Genomic DNA, 21,080 nt, shown 5'->3' with positions numbered 1-21,080 from the left:
GGTCCCTTTCCACTACCATTAGAATTTAACAATGAAAAACAATATTTTCTGTTTATTAAATGTATTTGAAAAGACATAATGTTATCAACTTTAATTTTAAAGTAAGCTAAATGTCTTGGAGTATTGTAAAGAATTATGTCCATTTGGAGAATTGTTAGTAAATGTGAACCTTAATGATATTAATGCTTGGAATGGAGATTAATATCTTTAAAAATCAATAGCTCTGTCTTCTTATAATGAATATACATTTAATGTTGGAGTAATACAATTATTTACTTAGAGTGTGATGTAAAAAGATATAGGGCCAGGCGTGGTGGCTCACGCCTGTAATCCTAGCACTTTGGGAGGCCAAGGCAGGTGGATTACCTGAGGTCAGGAGTTCAAGACCAGCCTGGCTAACATGGTGAAACCTTGTCTCTACTAAAAATACAAAAATCAGCCGGGCATGGTGGCATGTGCCTGTAGTCCCAGCTACTTGGGAGACTGAGGAAGGAGAATCACTTGAACCCTCCTGAGGCGGAGGTTGCAGTGAGCCAAGATTGCACCACGGCACTCTAGCTGGAGCGACAGAGCGAGACTCTGTCTCAAAATAAAAAATAAATAAATAAATAAATAAATAAATAAATAAATAAAAATATATAGAAGTATATGAGTATTAGAAGTCAATTTTTTAAAAATCCATTGAATTATTTAAGTACTGAAAGGAAAATTATACCATAAGAGAAACGGGGATTACTGGTGACTTTTATTCTATATTAAGGTGTCTCAATTTTATAGTTCTAAAAATATTTTTAACATGTTAGGCTAGAATAAGGTAAGTATATTTTGTTACTGTGAACTATTGCTAGTGTTGGAGTTAATATTTCTAAAATCTGCAATCTTATAGGATTTTCATTTTATGTACTTAAATCTATGTGTGTAAACACTTTACACCTATCTTTTGACAGTTTTGAAGGAACCATTAGCCTCATTGTTTTCACTTTAAATAGTGAGTGTTTTTTCCTCTTAATGATAGAAGGCCAGATGTGCTGGCTCATGCCTGTGATCCCAGCACTTTGGGAAGTATTTTTAGTAAAGCCTGTGATTCCCAGCACTTTGGGAAGCCAAGGCAGGATCTCTTGAGCTCAGGAGTTCAAGACCAGCCTGAATATGGCGAAACAAAAAATAAAAAAACTATCTGGGTATGGTGGCATGTGCCTGGAGTGCTAGTTACTTGGGAAGCTGAAGTAGGAAGACAGCTTGAGCCTGGGAGGTGGAGTTTGCAGTGAGCCATGGTTATGCCTCTGCACTCCAGCCTGGGCAACAGAGCCAGGGGTCTGTTTTTCTCTTGAGACAGGGGTCTCAAGAAAAAAAAAAAAGAATAGAAAGTTCAGAAAATATGAAAACTTCAAGGAGCATAACAATATATATATATATTTTTTTGAGACAAAGTCTTGCTCTGTCACCCAGGCTGGGTGCAGTGGCACAATCTCGGCTCACTGCAACCTCTGCCTCCTGGGTTCAAGCGATTCTCCTGCCTCAGTCTCCCGGGCAGCTGGGACCACAGTGTGCGCCACCATGCCCAGCTAATTTTTTTGTATTTGTTTATTTTGAGATGGAGTTTCACTCTTATTGCCCAGGCTGGAGTGCAATGGCCCTATCTCCGCTTACTGCAACCTCCACCTCCCGGGTTCAAGCGATTCTCCTGCCTCAGCCTCCCAAGTAGCTGGGATTACAGGCACATGCCACCAGGCCCAGCTAATTTTGTATTTTTAGTAGAGATGGGGTTTCTCCATGTAGCTCAGGCTGGTCTTGAACTCCTGACCTCAGGTGATCTGCCCTTGGCCTCCCAAAGTGCTGGGATTACAGGTGTGAGCCACCGCGCCTGGCAATTTTTTTGTATTTTTAATGAAGACAGGGTTTCACCCTGTTGGCCAGGCTGGTCTTGAACTCCTGACCTCAGGTGATCCGCCCAGCTGGCCAAACAATATTATCTAATTATATCATTCAATAATTTTATCATTTAAGATAAACAGTATTTGCTGGATGTGGTGGCTCACGCCTTTAATCCCAGCACTTTGGGAGGCCGAGGTGGGCTGATCACTTGAGGCTGGGAGTTTGAGACCAGCCTGACCAACATGGTGAAACCCTGTCTTTACTAAAAATACAAAAATTAGCTGGGTGTGGTGGCAGGCGCCTGTAAGCCCAGCTACTCGGGAGGATGAGGCAGGAGAATCGCTGGAACCTGGGAGGCAGAGGTTGCAGTGAGCCAGGATCGCGCACTGCACTCCAGCCTGGGTGACAGAGTGAGACTCCATCCCAAAAATAAATAAATTAATTAATTTTAAAAAAACAGTATTGACCTTCTTGGTATATTTCCTTTGAACCTCCCTTTTTTCCCTATATATGTGTGTGTGCATGTATCTGTGTATACATATACTTCATATATTTATTTACTCATATACTTTATTTTGTTTTGAGACTGAGTCTCACTCTGTTGCCTAGGCTGGAGTACAGTGGCACGATCTCTGCTCACTGCAACCTCTGCCTCCCTTGTTCAAACAATTCTGCCTCAGCCTCCCTAGTAGCTGGGATTACAGGCACACACCATCATACCCAGCTAAGTTTTGTATTCTTAGAAGAGACGGGGTTTCACTGTGTCGGCCAGGCTGGTCTCAAACTCCTGACCTCAAGTGATCCACCTGCCTAGACCCCCGAAGTGCTGGGAGTACAGGTGTGAGCCACTGTACCCAGCCTATTTACTTATTTACTTTAAAAGTGGAATTGAATCATATATAATTTTTTATCTTCTGTCTTATACCAAACATTTCTATAGCATTACGTATTTGAAAACATACTTGTTAGTAGCTACATGATATAGTTAGTGTGTAAATTTAAATTTTCTATAATCTCATTTTTCTGTTGTCTATTTTGCTTATGTTTTTAAATTATAAAAACGCACTAGCAAATATTTTTGTGCATAAGTCTGTGATTTTCTGGATATTTCCTTCCAATAGACTTTTTTTTTTTTTTTGGAGACAGAGTCTCTCTTTGTTGCCCAGGCTGGAGTGAAATGGCTAATTTTTTTTTTTTTTTTTTTGAGGTGGAGTTTCACTCGTTTCCCAGGCTGGAGTGCAATGGCATGATCTCAGCTCACTGCAACCTCTGCCTCCTGGATTCAAGCGATTCTCCTGCCTCAGCCTCCTGAGTAGCTGGGACTACAGGCATGCACCACCATGCCTGGCTAATTATTTTTATTTTTATTTTTATTTTTAGTAGAGACGGGGTTTCTCCATGTTGGTCAGGCTGGTGTCAGACTCCCGACTTCAGGTGATTTGCCCGTCTCGGCCTCCCAAAGTGCTGGGATTACAGGTGTGAGCCACTGCACCTGGCCTAATTTTTGTATTTTTTGTAGAGACAGAGTTTCATCATGTTGGCCAGGCTGGTCTTGAACTACTGACCTCAGGTGATCTGTTCACCTCAGCCTCCCAAAGTGCTAGGATTACAGGCATGAGCCACTGCGCCTGGCCTATTTTTTATTTTTTTTTTAGATGAGGTCTTGCTCTGTCATCTAGGCTGGAGTGCTGTGGCATGATCATAACTCAGTGTAATCTCAAACTCCTGTGCTTAAGACAGACTCCCACCTCAGCCTCTCAAGTAGTTAGAACTATAGCTGCTTGCCATCTCACCCAGCTAATTTTTTTTTTTTTTTTTTGAGACGAAGTCTCGCTCTGTTGCCTAAGCTGGAGTGCAGTGGTGGGATCTCCGCTCACTGCAACCTCCTCCTCCCGGGTTCAAGCGATTCTCCTGCCTCAGCCTCTGGAGTAGCTGGGATTACAGGTGTGCACCACCACACCCGGCTAATTTTTGTATTTTTGGTAGAGACAGGGTTTTACCATTTTGGTCAGGCTGGTCTCGAACTCCTGAGCTCAGGCAATCTGCCTGCCTCGGCCTCCCAAAGTGCTGGGATTATAGGCATGAGCCACCGTGCCTGACCCACCCAGCTAATTTTTAAATTTTCTGTGGAGATGGGGGTCTCATTTTGCTACACAGGCTGGCCAATAGATTTTTTTTTTTGAGACGGATTTTTGCTCTTGTTGCCCAGGCTGGAGTGCAATGGCGTGATCTCAGCTCACCACAACCTCTGCCTCCTGGGTTCAAGATTCTCCTGCCTCAGCCTCCTGAGTAGCTGGGATTACAGGCATGTACCACCATGCCCGGCTAATTTCGTATTTTTAGTAGGGACAGGGTTTCTCCATGTTTGTCAGGCTAGTCTCGAACTCCCGACCTCAGGTGATCCGCCTGCCTTGGCCTTCCAAAGTGCTGGGATTACAGGTGTGAGCCACTGCACCTGTCCTGCCAATAGATTATTAAGCAGGCAATTAGTGGGTCAATGAATGTAATATGATTGCTGAATTGCTTTTCAAAACGTTATACTAATTTATACTGTCTCCAGCAATATATAAGGAGGTACTTCAGTTACAAAATCTCTAATACTGTTTTCTACTTTTAAACTTCTCCCCTAATAACATCTCTCCTAACTTTTAATACTATAGATTAATTTTATTTCCTTTTGAATTATATGTTAATGGACTATACAGTATATATTTTTATGTTTGATGCGTATGTTCTTTTGCTCAATATCGTATTTGTGGAATTTATCCATATTTTTATTTATAGCAATAGTTTATCTCATTACTGTATAGTATTCCATTGTATGGATATGCCACAATTTATCCATTCCATCAACAGGTTTTTAGAGCTATTATGTGTAGTGTTTCTACAAACATTCACATATGTGACTTTTGGTGAAGATAGGTGCACATTTCTGATTGGTAAATATATAGGAATAGAATTGCTGGTTCATAGAAGATGCATAGTATTATGTACTGCCAAATAGTTTTCCAAAGTGGTTGTTCCAATTTTCCCTACCACCAGTAGTGTAAGAGAGTTCTGATTTCAAGGAGTTTCACATCCTTGGAAACACATATTATCTTTTTTTTTTTTTTTTTTTTTTTTGAGACGGAGTCTCGCTCTGTCCCCCAGGCTGGAGTGCAGTGGCGCGATCTCGGCTCACTGCAAGCTCTGCCTCCTGGGTTCACACCATTCTCCTGCCTCAGCCTCCCAAGTAGCTGGGACTACAGGCGCCCACCACCACGCCTGGCTAATTTTGTGTATTTTTAATAGAGACGGGGTTTTACCTAGCCAGGATGGTCTCGATCTCCTGACCTTGTGATCCACCTGCCTTGGCATCCCAAAGTGCTAGGATTACAGGCGTGAGCCACCACGCCTGGCGTATATTATCTTTTTAATTTTAGCCTTTCTGGTGGTTGTGTAATGGCATCTTGTTATTGCCATAATTTGAATTTCCCTAATGACAAAAGAAATTGAGTATCTTTTCATGTGATTATTGACCATTTGAATATCCAAAGTTGCCCTTTTCTTTAAATTTGTAAAGTTGTTCTTTCTGTTTAGATTTCATTGTTTGAGATGAGATCTCTGTCACCTAGGCTGGAGTGCAGTGACACCATCACAGCTCATTGCAGCCCTGACCTCCTGGGCTCAAGTGATCCTCCAACCTCAGTCGCCCAAGTACAGGCATGTGCCACCACCATGCCCAGTAAATTTAAAAAAATTTTTTGTAGAGAAGAGTTCTTACTATGATGCCCAGACTGGTCTTGAGCTTCTGGGCTGAAGGAATCCTCCTGCCTCATCCTCCCAAAGTGCTGTGCTTACAGGCGTGAGCCACTGTGCCAGACCAAACTTTTTAAAATATATTTTGAATTTGAGCCTTTTATTAGATATGTGTATTACAAATATCTCCTACTATATAACTTTTAAGACTTTTTTTTAACATTTTAAGATTAAACATTAAAATCAGTTTGTATGTCTTATTTTTACAAAGTGAATGAATAAAATATACGTGAAATTATTTTCTGGACTTAAGTGAAATATATGTTACCTTTAATTTTTTTATGGTGAAATTTTCTTTGGCTCTATTCCAAGAAGTTACAGTGTATACTATTTATAATTTCTTTCCTTCTTTCTTTCTTTTTTTTTTTTTTTTTTTTTTAAGACGGAGTCTCACTCTGTCACCAGGCTGGAGTGCAGTGGTGCAATCTCGGCTAACTGCAACTTCCACCTCCCAGGTTCAAGCGATTCTGCTGCCTCAGCCTCCTGAGTAGCTGGGACTACAGGCGTATACCACCACACCCAGCTAGTTTTTGTATTTTTAGTAGAGATGGGGTTTCACCATGTTGGCCAGGATGGTCTCAAATCTCCTGACCTCATGATCCGCCCACGTTGACCTCCCAAAGTGCTGGAATTACAGGCATGAGCCACCGCGCCTGGCCTTATAATTTCTTTAAAAAAAAAAATTTGTGTGATATTGAAGTGGCCTCGTGGTCTAGGGTAGTACCTGAGGTTTGTTGTCTCACAGCCACAGAGATCAAGGACGTGGACACACAAAGAGTGAGGTTAACAGCAGAAGTTTAGTAGGTGAGAGAGCGAATAGCTCTGTGCTACAGAGAGATGTCCTGGAAAAATGCGTTGGCAGATCTGTGGTGAAATGCAAGGGGTTTTTTAGATGAGCTAGTGGGGAGGTGGTGTCTGATTTAAATAGGGCATGAAAAACTGGTAAGGTCCAGGTGCACCATTTACATAGGGCATGAATTTCTGGCAGCCCCTACCTTAATTTTTTATTATGCAGGCAGGTTCTCTGCCTGAGCTGCACCATGTTGCCCATTTTTTTACTGTACACATGCTAACCAAAAAGAGAAGGTGGAGCTTTCGTGGTGGACATGCCTGGCTCCCAGGTAGCCATTTTCTGTTGGTGCAGCTGCTGGCATTCCCCCATGCAAGCTTCCAGCTTGCTTATCTATGTTTGCAACTCAAGTTTTTCAGGCTGCTCTTTGTTAGAAAAGAAATGATTTTGGGGGCTGCTTTTTGTTAGAAGGGAAGCTCTGCCGAGGTCTCTTTTGCCCTCACTATCTGCCTAAATAATTTCTTTCTGCCTACTGTATCAATATAATTTCAGTTTTTGAAAATGTATTAGTAGAACTCCTTTATATCCTTTATCCAGATTATCTAATTATTAACATTTAGCTCCACTTTCCTTATTCTGTAGATTTTATTTCTATGTATATCCATTACATATGTCTTCTGAAATACTTTAGAGTAATTTGTACGCATTATGCACTTTTATCCATAAGTACCTTAAGTATGTATTTCCTAAGAACAAGTTTTCTGCTTATAAAACCACAACTCAATATTGGGAAATTTTAAATTGATATAATATTATTATCTAATTATAGTCCATATCCAAATTTTACACAATAACAGTCCTTATAACTTTAATTTTTTTCTTGTTGGGGATCTAATCTAGGATCACACATTGCATTCAGTTGGTACGACCTTTCATTGTCCTTAATATCCTTGACATTTTTGAAGAATACAGGCCAATTATTCTGTAGAATGGGCTTCTAGTTACATTTCTCTCACGTTTCTTCTTGTTTGGGTTGAGGTTATTCAGGTATATAAGACAGGAAGATCAAAGAAGTAATGTTTTGATGTCTGCAGGGAATTATATTGAAAGCCATATCATGTCTCTTTATCCCTTTAACTGCTGTTTTTAACTTTAATTGCTTTGCTAATCTGTTGTAAAAGTACTATTTTTTCTTTTGTAATTAAAAACTGACTCATGGGGAGATACTTTGAGGCTATCTAAATAGTCTTAATTTAATTCTTACTCTTTTTTGTGCTGTTTTTAAGAATTAATCTAACTATACTTTATCCCTTTCATTTTATTCAATTTCTCAGATATGTTTTCTCAGAATTATTTTTGAAACATTAGATGAACTTAGGAAATTTTATTATGGTCAGTCAGAAATCATTAAAAATGTATATATATATGGCAGTTATGCTTCATTGTAACCAGATTGATTTGGGTCAATTAAAGGCTTAAGTTCTTTTAAACCTAAAACTTACAGATCAGTAAATTTGGATTTTTGGCCCTGTTTACTATAACAGATTGGACTTTTTGAAGTGGAAATTTAGTTGTATTTATAGCCATCTACCATCCCTACCAGTACTGGATTTTCAGTTGTTTTCACTTAATATTATTAGAAAACCATAAGGCAAAATGTGCCTCGTATAACTTGATTGTTATACCAGGTATAATAATATGATGCTCACTTGTAACTGTCATGGGTCAGTAATAAAATTGAGGTTCTTGAAGAACTTACATATGCATGGAGGAAAATATTTCATAAGTCACGAATTAAAATACTTTTTTGTTTTTATATTGCAGATTGGTTTTTCAGCAGCAGATGCTGTAACAGGACTGAAATTGGTAGAAGAGGGAGTACCCAAAGAACATTTAGCCTTATTGGCAGTTCCAATGGTTCCTTTGCAGATAATACTGCCTCTGATTATCAGCAAATACACTGCAGGTCCCCAGCCATTAAACACATTTTACAAAGCCATGCCCTACAGGTAAAAATGAAATAAAACCTTACTAAATAAGAAAGGGTAAAATGAGGAACATTCATCAATATCACTAATATCTGAGTGTAGAATTATATATATGGAAAAAGGTTTGAAAAGCATCTTTTTTCAATATTATTTATATGCACTTTTATCTTTTTAACCTCCTAACAGGTTTAGATACAGCTTCTTTCATATGGTAGGCACATGGATTTCTGTTTTTGTTGTTGTTGTTATTTAAGCTAAAATGGAAGTCAACTCAATGTTTCTTTCTCTATAGATTATTGCTTGGGTTAGAATATGCTCTACTGGTTTGGTGGACTCCTAAAGTAGAACATCAAGGGGGATTCCCTATATATTACTATATCATAGTCCTGCTGAGTTATGCTTTACATCAGGTAAGCTTGCAGTGGTTTTCTCAGGAAATAAACTGTTCTGTGTAAAATAAAGAAGACAGCTTTCTACAGTTGCCTTAAAATAATGATAATAAATTTTAAGATTTAAGCATGAATCTGACACTGAAGAAATTATTGACGGTGGGCTTTAAACTTTATGACTTTTCACTTAATGAGTTCTGTTCATAGAAAGAGACTTTCTTTTTTTTTTTTTTTTCCCCCCCAAGATGAAGTCTTGCTCTGTCACCCAGGCTGGAGTGCACTGGTGCAGTCTCGGCTCACTGCAACCTCCACCTCCCAGGTTCAAGCGATTCTCCTGCCTCAGCCTCCTGAGTAGCTAGGATTACAGGCACATGCCACCACGCCTGGCTAATTTTTGTATTTTTAGTAGAGATAGGGTTCCACCATATTGGCCAGGCTGTTCTTGACTCCTGACCTTGTGATCCACCTGCCTCAGCCTCCCAAAGTGCTGGGAATGCAGGTGCGAGCCACTGCGCCCGGCTGAAAGAGACTTTCTTATTCATTCATTCATTTAAAAAAAAATTATTCAACAAGTATTTGCTACATTTTAGAATTGATTCCAAAGCTAGCAAATTCTACTCTTGCTAAGTATTTCTCAGTTTATCCGTAGGTTTCAGTTCATTCTTTCTTGAATTCCTAATATCTTTTCTTTCTGAAAGTATTGAGAAATAGTAGAGGTCCTAGTTTCTGGCTTAGCTTCTGCTTCTTTTTTTTTTTTTTTTTGAGACAGAGTCTGGCTTGGTTGCCCACTGCTCACGCCCGGCTAATTATCTGTATTTTTAGTAGAGACAGAGTTTCACCATATTGGCCAGGCTGGTCTTGAATTCCTGACCTCAAGTGATCCGCCCACCTTGGCCTCCCAAAGTGCTGGGATTACAGGAGTGAGCCACCATGCCCGGCCCTGGCTTAGCTTCTATATTGAAAGTTATGACTTATTCTTTATGATTTTGAAAGCTATGTCAAGCTGCTTTTTCTTTCTTTGTTAGATATGTTTGTAATCCTTAAAAGAAGGAATCCCCACTTTGCTCTAGCCTAAGCTGCTGTTGCAGAATGAGATTTTTTTTTTTTTTGAGACAGAGTTTCGTTCTTGTTGCCCAGGCTGGAGTGCAATGGCGCGATCTCGGCTCACCGCAACCTCCGCCTCCAGGGTTCAAGCAATTCTCCTGCCTCAGCCTCCAAGTAGCTGGGATTACAGGCATGCGCCACCATGCCCGGCTCATTTTGTATTTTTTTTAGTAGAGACGGGGTTTCTCCATGTTGGTTAGACTGGTCTAGAACTCCCAACCTCAGGTGATCCACCCACCTCAGCCTCCCAGAGTGCTGGGATTACAGGCGTGAGCCACCGCGCCTGGCCCAGAACGAGATTTTTTTGTTCTGGATGCAAGTGATTCAAGTAAATGGCAAAGGCCCAGAAGTAACCTTTGGGACTTAACTGCAGGTATTGCTAATGCATATTTCTGAATCACTTTGGATTTTTCTAGCTTATATCCTTTGAAAGTTATATTTGCTAATGTATGAATTAATTTTTAACTGAAACCTAAAAATATGACTACTAGGTAATCTCAGTAGTTTTGTGCATACAGTAAATTATTTAGGAGAAATCTGTAGTGGATCATGTCTGACTAAATTCTATGCTTATAAAATTATTGAGGCCAAACTGTCAAATATAATTTTTTTTTTCTGTTTTGCACTTGCTTAGTTAAGGCTAGATATGTAATAGAAGGTTAAAGAAGTACTTTAACTAGTCAGTGCTTCAGTATTTCTGTCGGTATGTTATAGCCCAAAAAGTATTTATTTGGCTTTGGATTTCATTTGAGAATTTCCTAAAGTGTAGTCACTGAAACTCAGATAACCAGATGCTTTATGGGGGAAAAAAGTACAAGGCCAAGTAAATTCGAGAAATGATGTATGACATAAGCCTTCTCTAAGTAGTGCCTTAATGAGTCCTTCAACAAATTTTTTTTTTTTTTTTTTTTTTTTTGGAGACAGAGTCTCACTCTGTTGCCCAGGCTGGAGTACAGTGGCACAATCTCGGCTCACTGTGATACCTCCGCCTCCCAGGTTCAAGTGATTCTCCTGCCTCAGCCTCCCAAGTAGCTGGGATTACAGATGAGCACCACTGCACCCAGCTGATTTTTGTATTTTTAGTAGAGATGGGTTTTACCACATTGGCCAGGCTGGTCTTGAACTCCTGACCTCAGGTGATCCGCCCGCCTGGGCCTTCCAAAGTGCTGCGATTATAGGCGTGAGCCACCGCACCCAGCTTCTTCAACAAATATTAAGTGAACACCTATTCCCTGCCAGAAACCATTCTGAGTACTGAAATATAACTGAATAAATCATGCCAAAATCCCTGCCCTCAAGGAGTTTATGTTGTAAATATTTCAAAAGGCATACAATGAAAGGAACCTTTTCAATTTTGTGTAAGTTAATGTCTTTCAGTCTTATTTGACTTTGGAACTCCTTTTTCTGTGAACACCCCCAAAAACAGTATTCAAAGAATACCATTATGGAAACACAGTTTGTTTCCATCTTTCTAAATTAAAGGTTAATTCTTGCCTTTTAAGTACTTTTTGCCTCTTAAGGATGTTTTTCTCCAGTTTGTCACATAAATTTTGAAATACTTTTCTTGTGTATATGTAGGAGAAAAATATATATATTCCTATTTCTTTAAATATTTGAGTATTTATATGTGTAATAAAGGCATACGTATAAATATGTATATATACACATGCAATATATGATATATGTTTAGGTACAGTACAAATATGAGGTTTTGCATTTTGCTGTATGCATTATGTATCCTTTAATGCCACCTCATCTAACATTTTCTCTGTGGAGTCTTTCTTGACTACTTGTGGTAGAATTAATCTCTCGTTTATATTTATGCCCCAATAACACAATGTGTGCACTTCTATTTACAATACTTCCTGTATTTGTAATTATTTGTTCCCTATTTTCCAGCCTAGAATAAATTCTTCAATGTCACGGAGGGACCAAGGTCACATCTTTGTATTGCTGGGATCTTTTTTTTTTTTTTTTTTTTGAGACGGAGTCTCCCTCTGTCGCCCAGGCTAGAGTGCAGTGGCGCGATCTCGGCTCACTGCAAGCTCCGCCTCCTGGGTTCACGCCATTCTCCTGCCTCAGCCTCCTTTTGCTGGGACTACAGGCGCCAGCCACCACGTCTGGCTATTTTTTTTTTTTTTGTATTTTTTAGTAGAGACGGGGCAGGTGGTTCACCGTGTTAGCCAGGATGGTCTCGATCTCCTGACCTCGTGATCCGCCCGCCTCAGCCTCCCAAAGTGCTGGAATTACAGGTGTGAGCCACCGCACCGGGCCTGTATTGCTGTGATCTTAAAGCCTGGCCTATAGTAGGTGCTTGATTTATTTGTTGAATTGAGTTTAATAAATATCATGAAAATTAATTTTCAGGTTTATGATTTTGATGTTCTTAATTTAGACTGTAGCTTTATAAGCTTTATAATCATACTAAAGATGTTTTACATTTTTCTGTAGGTTACAGTGTACAGCATGTATGTTTCTATAATGGCTTTCAATGCAAAGGTTAGTGATCCACTTATTGGAGGAACATACATGACCCTTTTAAATACCGTGTCCAATCTGGGAGGAAACTGGCCTTCTACAGTAGCTCTTTGGCTTGTAGATCCCCTCACAGTAAAAGAGTGTGTAGGAGCATCAAACCAGAATTGTCGAACACCTGATGCTGTTGAGGTAAGTATGTTTTAATTTTAGATAACATTAAGCTAATACTAAGATATTAATATTTTTGTTTTGTCTCTAGAAGTACTATATCTTTTTTAAAAATCGTATCTGTCCATAGGTTCTGGTATAGAAATCTACATATATTTTTTCTTTCACATCAAGGCTGAGGGTTACAATTATTCAAATCAGCAAGACTAGTTCCCTTAAAGGCATTTCTCAGTAAAGGAGAGGCGATCTCTCTTTCCCCCCATCTTGACGATCACTGTCCTACACAGCAGGCACTATATAAATGCATAATTAATAGCTTAAGTTTTGTAGTGATAGAAAAAGGGAATGTCCATTGGCTGTTCCTGTAACAGTTATAACTAAACCTGACTAGTGAGTTGTTTGTTGATAAATTCTTTCAAAGTGACATTAGTCTACTTCTACAGTAGATGGACTGGAAATTTCTTCACATTTCCGAATGTGAAAGCTGCATCGTGAAAATAGATAATCGGGCAAGATGCAGTGGCTCACGCCTGTATTCTTAGCACTTTGGGAGGCCGAGGCGGGTGGATTGCCTGAGCTCAGGAGTTTGACATCAGCCTGGGCAACATGGTGAAACCCCATCTCTACTAAAATACAAAAAATTAGCCGGGCGGGGTGGTGTGTGCCTGTAGTCCCAACTACTCAGGAGGCTGAGACAGGAGAATTGCTAGAACTGGGAGTCAGAGGTTGCAGTGAGCTGAGATTGCGCCACTGTACTCCAGCCTGTGCGACAGAACAAGACTCTGTCTCTAAAAAAAAAACAGATATTTGGCTGGGTGTGGTGGCTCACACCTGTAATTCCAGCATGTTGAGAGGCTGAAGCAGGCAGATTGCTTGAGCCCAGGAGTTCAAGACCACCCTGGGCCACATGGTGAAACACCATCTCTACAAAAAATATAGAAATTAATGGGGCATGGTGGTGCATGCCTGTGGTCTTAGCTACTCAGAAGGCAGAGGTGGGAGGATTGCTTGAGCCCAGGAGCCAGAGATTGCAGTGAGCCATTATCACACCACTGCATTTCAGCCGGGGCCACAAGTGAGACCCTGTCTTAAAAAAGAAAATGAGTATTGTTTACAGCAAGAACTGAAAATTGTTTTTAATCCTGTTAGTAGCATTAGAGAGATTAAGATACATTAACATATTTTGTCATTGGAATTCAGTGAAATACTGAAATGTTTTAAGAAAAATATATTTTTATTAATTCTTTATAAAGTAGAAGCATGTTAATTGCTAAATACTTTCATTTTGAAATTGTGGAGTATTTATTATAGTTTTATTTTTACAGCTTTGCAAAAAACTGGGTGGCTCATGTGTTACAGCCCTGGATGGTTATTATGTGGAGTCCATTATTTGTGTTTTCATTGGATTTGGTTGGTGGTTCTTTCTTGGTCCAAAATTTAAAAAGTTACAGGATGAAGGATCATCTTCATGGAAATGCAGAAGGAACAATTAATATATACACTACTGGACATTCTAGAAAGGTAATTGTAGTTTAGTTTTAATTCAGAGAGCAATGATAATCAGTGCACAGGAGTACAAAATATTGTTTTAAACGGCGAAATTAATAATATAAAATGCCAAATGGTTGAAAAAATAGAAACCTTTCTGTATATTTGATCATATTTTTTTTTTGCCTTGTCGATGTATTTAAAGTTTACTTAAGGTCAGGAAATTCTAAAACAACTTTTCTGGCCTTGTTGTTTGATTTATATCTTTTAAATTTACTGACCAAAGCATGTTTTAAGCTGCAATGCAGTAGTCATGGGTGGTAACCATGTAGTCAGGTATTGTTATTAGTACCTATCACTGCTGAGCTATATTTAAAATTTTTGTACAATATGTAAAATGGAGAAGAGCGTGATATTCAGGTACTAACCGCAACTAGTCTGACATTGTTGGCAGTTAAAATCTTATTTTGAATTGTAAATTAGTTAAATTTTATGTGGAATTTGCTGAGAAGAGAATATAGACTAATGAAATGTCATTTTAGTTATTTTTCTTATGACCACATTGTACAAATGAATCTGTGTTAAAAAGACTATTTTAAATGTATTTCCTGCTTTTGTAAGCATTAAAGATTTATAAGAAAATTATTCAAACTATTTTTTATAAAATGAAAGTTATGATTTTTAAACTTATTGATTCCTCTTGCCCCTACCCCGTCTTTTTGGAAGATATTTTGATTCCTTATAAACTTTTACCCTAAGCTTACATATGTTTTCTGTCACAAGTGCTTCATGGCACACAGACAGCCAATGGAGGGGATCAAATTCAGTGTTGTATGTATGTTTATGGCAACGTTTTGAAAATAAAAATTAAACGTTTTTCTTCAAGTAGTTTTTTTTTTTTAATTGCTGAGAGAAAAAAAAACAGTAAAGCTTTCTGATTAAGTAAAATTTAAATGGGCAGTACCATAATTTAAAAAACAAATACTTTAAAGAGAGAGACAAAGATATTTTGTGCCTTTGACACATTAAATCTAATAATGGAAAAATGTTTCTTAATTAAGCACTTTACTAGTGAAAAAGATCTCACAATTTATGCCAAATCAGGTACTGTATTTTCATGTATTAACACATAACCTTTTGTTTGAATACTGTAGTTTTCAGTGGACAGTTGCTATTCCAAGAAAATTAAGCTTTTGAGTACTTTAGCAATTCCCAGCATATTACATACACCCAGTGATAAGGTTCTTTGCATGTTTTGTGTTATGTATTACTCTGACTCTTTAGAGATTATATAAATCTTTCAAAAGTTAGAGGAAACAAGATAGTACATTATGAGTCTTAATTTTATCATTGTGGAAAAATGTGTACTAACTCCTGATTTTGTTAATTTTATAACATAGGTTGAATTTTAGAGTGGGGTTTTTATAAGTAATGGAGGATAAAATGGGTGGGAGAAAATGGCACACAGCACCTGAAGAAAGATGGGGCAGTGACCTCTAGAACTCATGCATTGGCATTGGAAAGCCTGTGTTGGGCATTGATGTCAGATCCTGAAGAATCACCTGGAAAAAATCCCATCCTAGAGGCAAGGAGGCTACACCAAACCATACACTACAGTACTTTGTCACATGGTTGTCCATTATCATGTGTTATAGTCTAAATGATTACTTGAATAAAGAAAAAAACCCACTTAACTCTTACATATGAAATGTGTTTTGATTTTTAATTTTTGGATTAAGAAACTCAGATTGCCATAATAACCTTTTATTTCTTCCCGTGTATATTATTACAAATCATATATACTTTCAAACATAGTTTTTTTTTTTTTTTTAATTGAGACAGAGTCTCGCTTTGTCACCCACGCTGGAGTACAGTGGTGCAATCTCAGCTCACTGCAACCTCCGCCTCCTGAGTTCAAGCGATTCTCCTGCCTCAGTCCCCTGAGTAGCTGGGACTACAGGCGCACACCACCACACCCGGCTAATTTTTGTATTTTTAGTAGAGATGGGGTTTCACCATGTTGGCCAGGCTGGTCTCAAACTCCTGACTTCAAGTGATCCACCCACCTCAGCCTCCCAAAGTGCTGGGATTACAGGCATGAGCCACTGCGCCCAGCCTTCCAACATAGTTTTAATGTCAGTACATCTTTAATGACTTGAAGTTTTAAAACATTTTAAGCCTTTAAGGTGAAAGCCATTAATTAATTTGCTCTAGAAATAAACACAAAAAATTATAGTTAATTTGAATACATGTTCGTAATGCATGCCAAAATAACTTGTTAATAGCTATGTGCAACTTTGTTGCATACATTGATCACTAATGGCATTTTAAAATGATCTACCTAAATCTGAGGATCTGTTTATTATAAATCAGTAGTACTAAAAAATACCACCCTGTTTTTATGTGTGGGTGTTTTTCTTGATTGATTGATCCTGATAAATTAAACAGTACCTTCAAGTATGGACTTTTAACTCCTCCAGTAAATGCATCATATGTTTACTGGCTAATATTAGATTGAACATTTTTCTCTCTCTATGTCAGTATCTCCATTTGCACATTGGTTGCCGCATATATACATCTGAGTTTGAAAAGTTCTTCTGAGATTACCTAAAAGTAACACCACAGATTCCTTCCATTGTAAATACTTTATTTTATTTTATTATTTTTTTTTAGAGACATGGTCTCACTTTTGCCCAAGCTGGAGTACAGTGATGCAATCATAGCTCACTGCAGCCTCAAACTCCTAGGCTCAAGGGATCTTCCTTAGGCTGGGTGCTGTGGCTCACACCTGTAATCACAACACTTTAGGAGCCAAGGCAGGAAGATCACTTGAGGTCAAGAGTTCAAGACCAACCTGGTCAATATAATAAGAACCCATCTTTATGACTTTTTTTTTTTTTTTAATTATCCAGGCATGGTGGTACACACCAGTAGTCCCAGCTACTTGGGAAGCTGAGGCGGGAGGGTTACTTGAACCCAGGAGGTCAAGGCTTCAGTAAGCAGTGATTGTGCTACTGCACTCCCTGTCTGGGTGACAGAGCGAGACCCTGTCTCAACAACAAAAAAGGATCTTTCCACCTCAGCCTCTCTGGTAGCTAGGACTACAGGCACACACCACTATGCCCAGCTAATAAAAAAATAATAATAATTTTTTATAGAGGTGGGGTCCACTATATTTTCCAGGCTAGTCCCAATCTCATAGCTTCAAGCAGTCGTCCAGCCTTGACCTCTCAAAATGCTGGGATTACAGGCATAAGCCACCGTGCCCTGCCCATGATAAATATTTTAATTTTGCCTGATAAGTCATAAAAAGTTTGTTCAACACCTTAAATAGATTTCTCAATTTTTAAAAATATTAAACCTTTGAAATCTAAAGTAATTGTTGGATTTCACCGCTTTATTGCAAGGTTTTTTATCTAGGTGTCTGTGGGAAACCCCTGAATTGCTTGTGAAACTCTGGATATGTAATTTTTTTTCTTTTTCTGAACAGAGTAAAATCTTGGATGGGCTATGATCGAAAAATCATGGTTTTGAAAGTGGACTGTACTATAAGCCATAATCACAAATCTGAGGTAATAGTTGTGAAAGTGTTTAAAGCATCCTGAAAACAATGTTGAAAAAAAAATCTATGATAAAAACTATAAAATCTCTGCATATGTTGTACTGTATTGAACTTGAAACTTTGAAGGAATTAGAGTAGATAAGACATTAATGGTAGAAGAGAAACCATAAGGGTGAATTATATCCTACAAAAGAGAAATCTTCATCATTTAACCTTTTTTTTCTGAGTGACTTTTATTTTGCCTCATTAACAGAAACCTGAGAAAGTATGTTGCTTTGTATTAAATGGTTGAGACCATTATTTGATATAAAAGCTGAAAATTTTATTTTTGTATTTTGGAGAATCCTGTGTTTCCAAGTAATTGAAAGAATGACTAAAGCTGTATATCATAGACCCTGTTAAAATGAAATAACTTGTTGGGAACATTCCATGCAGATTTCCAAAATGTATTTTACCTTATTATTAGAGAAAGAAAATAAACTTTTAAAATAATCTGATAACTAGCATTCATATATTTTAATAGGAAGCATTTTGGTTACAGAAGGGAAGGTGATACTGTACATTGTAACTGCTGAGACTTTTTATTAACCAATGTCTTTGGTAGATAGCGAGGCACAATTATTTTCTCTTAGGGAGGATTTTGAATACCTATTGCAGGCTGGGCATGGTGGCTCAGACCTGTAATCCCAACACTTTGGGAGGCCGAGGTCGGCGGATCACTTGAGGTCAGGAGTTTGAGACCAGCCTGGCCAACATGGTGAAATGCTGTCTCTACTAAAAATACAAAAATTAGCCGGGCGTAGGGTGGCACACGACTGTAATCCCAGCTACTAGGGAGGCTGAGGCAGGAGAATTGCTTGAGCCCGGAAGGCGGAGGTTGCAGTGAGCTGAGATTGCACCACTGCACTTCAGCCTGGGTGACAGCGAGACTCCGTCTCAAAAACAAACAAACAAAAACAAAACAAAAACACCTACTGCAGACCATGTTCTTTTTACTTTATTTTATTTTATTATTTTTTTGAGATGGAGTCTGGCTCTGTTGCCCAAGCTGCTCACTGCAACCTCCACCTCCCGGGTTCAAGCAATTCTCCTGCCTCAGCCTCCCAAGTAACTGGGACTACAGATGTGCACTACTACACCCGGCTTATTTTTGTATTTTTGGTAGAGATGAGGTTTTGCCATGTTGGCCAGGCTGATCTCAAACTCCTGACCTTAGGTGATCTTCCCGCCTTGGCCTCCTAAAGTGCTGGGATTACAGGCGTGAGCCACTGCTCCTGGCTCTTTTTACTTTAGATTGTATCTGCCTGATTTGACAATGCCAAATTTTTTATGTAATCACCATTTGGTTTGGGACTGAGAGCTCTTTCATTTTCTACCAGTCAGACCACTATTAGAGTCTTCATGTTACTACCCCAATTTGTTAGCAAGGTAGAGTCAGCATGGATAGCTTATTTTCCTTACTGGAATTATGTTTTGGAAGAGGCAAGTCTTATAGCAGGGCAGACTAATTAATGTACTGAACTCATTCCCTCCTGCTTAAGTGAATAAAAACTTTTATTTGACTATGGATTTAAAGATTGCCTTTAAGGAGCCTTGTTTATTTTGGGGAAGGAGAATGGATATTTTATAGGAGAAAAAGACTTTATATAGTAAGTGAAAAGTCTATGGGCTGGGTGTAGTGGCTCATACTTTTAATCCCAACACTTTGGGATGCCAAGGTAGGAGTATTGCTTGAGCTCAGGAGTTCGAGACCAGGGAGACCGCATCTCTATTTTTAATTAAAAAGGAAAGAAAAAGAAAGAAAGTTCTATGACTAATCACCTTTACTCTAAAAAAATTTTGCCCAAATGTATAATGAAAGAGATCATATTTAAATATCAGCAATATTAATTTGCATAGCTCACAAGAAGTCAAATCATTTAGAAAAAGGTTGCTACAGTTTAATAGTATTTTTATTGTCGATATAGACAATATAACTTTATAACAATTTTATGTGAAGAATAATGATTAAATGGCATGACTGAAATGCACAAGGTACAGGTACAATCCTTAGGGAATTATCTTAAATTTCTATTTTTTTTTTTTTGAGATGAAGTCTTGCTCTGTCGCCTAGGCTGGAGTGCAGTGGCATTACTCCCTGCAACCTCCGCCTGCTGGGTTCAAGTGATTCTCCTGCCTCAGCCTCTCCATTAGCTGGGATTACAGGTGCCTGCCACCACGCCTGGCTAATTTTTTTGTATAGTATAGATGGAGTTTCACCATGTTGGTCAGGCTGGTCTCAAACTCCTGACCTCGTGATCTGCCCGCCTCGCCTCCCAAAGTGTTGGGATTGCAGGTGTGAGCCACTGCACCTGGCGGGAATTATCTTAAATTTCTAAAATTGAATACCCTAGTCAGCTACAATTAATCAGTCACTGATATAAATATTAAAGCCTATTCTTATTTTCCTTGAAATGATCTTAAATGTTGGAAAAGTTTAATTTTATAGTCAGTTAGTGAAATTGAAATTTTTTTATCACCTGCCCCTATAAAATTAGAGAAATATAAGATTGGAAAAAAATTTGATATTTAAGAAAGTGGCATATTTGAACCAGGCGTGTTGGCTCACACCTGTAGTCCCATTAGTTTGGGAGGCTTAGGCAGGAGAATCGCTTGAGGTCAGGAGTTTGAGACCAGCCTGGCCAACATGGTGAAACCCTGTCTCTACTATAAATACAGAAATTAGCCGGGCATGGTGGTGGGCACCTGTAATCCCAGCTACTTGGGAGGCTGAGGCAGGAGAATCGGTTGAACCTGGCAGAGGGAAGTTTTGCAGTGCGCTGAGACTGTGCTACTATTCTCCAGCCTGGGCAATAGAGTGAGACTCAGTCTCAAAAAAAAAAAAAAAGCGGCAGGGTGCGGTGACTCACGTCTGTAATCCCAGCACTTTGGGAGGCCAAGGCAGGCGGATCACCTGAGGTCAGGAGTTGAAGACCAGCCTGACCCACATGGAGAAACCCCATCTCTACTAAAAATACAAAATTAGCCAGGTGTGGTGGCCCATGTCTGTAATCCCATCTACTCGGGAGGCTGAGGCAAGAGAATCGCTGCCGGGGGTTGCGGTGAGCCGAGATCTCACCATCGCACTCCAGCCTGGGTGCAAGAGCGAAACTCTGTCTCAAAAAAAAAAAGAGGAAGTGGCATATTTGGTAAATTGATAAATTACCACTGTCAAATTATATTAGTGAGTCTATAACTGTTGTCATCCCCAGATATTGCCTTTGCAAGAATTAGTGTAAAATTGGAAAAAATACTCAATGTTGACAGCTGTCATTGTTGAGATCTTTATGAAATTATTGTGCCTATGTCTGGGTTTGAATTAGAGATACACAGCACACAATTATTTCTGTTACCACTTTTGGAATATCTAGCATTAGCCTTGATAGTTTTGTATGGTATGT

The 21,080-nt window shown here is 38.9% G+C and overlaps 1 protein-coding gene across 6 annotated transcripts in view; it reads left to right on the top strand.

Annotated features, from left to right (window-relative positions):
• SLC33A1 (solute carrier family 33 member 1) overlaps window positions 1-20,848 on the top strand; it is a 32,963-nt gene extending 12,115 nt beyond the window's left edge. The window contains exons 3-7 of one of the 6 annotated variants that reach the window (XM_009239449.4): window positions 8,288-8,472; window positions 8,744-8,861; window positions 12,396-12,611; window positions 13,916-14,111; window positions 17,569-20,848. In XM_009239449.4, coding sequence (XP_009237724.1) covers window positions 8,288-8,472; window positions 8,744-8,861; window positions 12,396-12,611; window positions 13,916-14,083 — 687 coding nt within the window. In that variant the 3' untranslated portion in view covers window positions 14,084-14,111; window positions 17,569-20,848. Of the gene's footprint in view, window positions 1-8,287; window positions 8,473-8,743; window positions 8,862-11,843; window positions 12,251-12,395; window positions 12,612-13,915; window positions 14,964-15,478 lie in introns of those variants that run through there. The other 5 variants (XM_009239450.4, XR_008523987.2, XM_063722293.1 and 2 more) reach the window with 5 other exon arrangements.
• Window positions 20,849-21,080: the final 232 nt, after the last annotated feature.

This window comes from Pongo abelii, chromosome 2 (genome assembly GCF_028885655.2).
Source record: "Pongo abelii isolate AG06213 chromosome 2, NHGRI_mPonAbe1-v2.0_pri, whole genome shotgun sequence".
NCBI lineage: Eukaryota > Metazoa > Chordata > Mammalia > Primates > Hominidae > Pongo > Pongo abelii.
The sequence above is the reverse complement of the archived record's forward strand: the minus strand, read 5'-3'. Positions and strand labels throughout refer to the sequence as shown.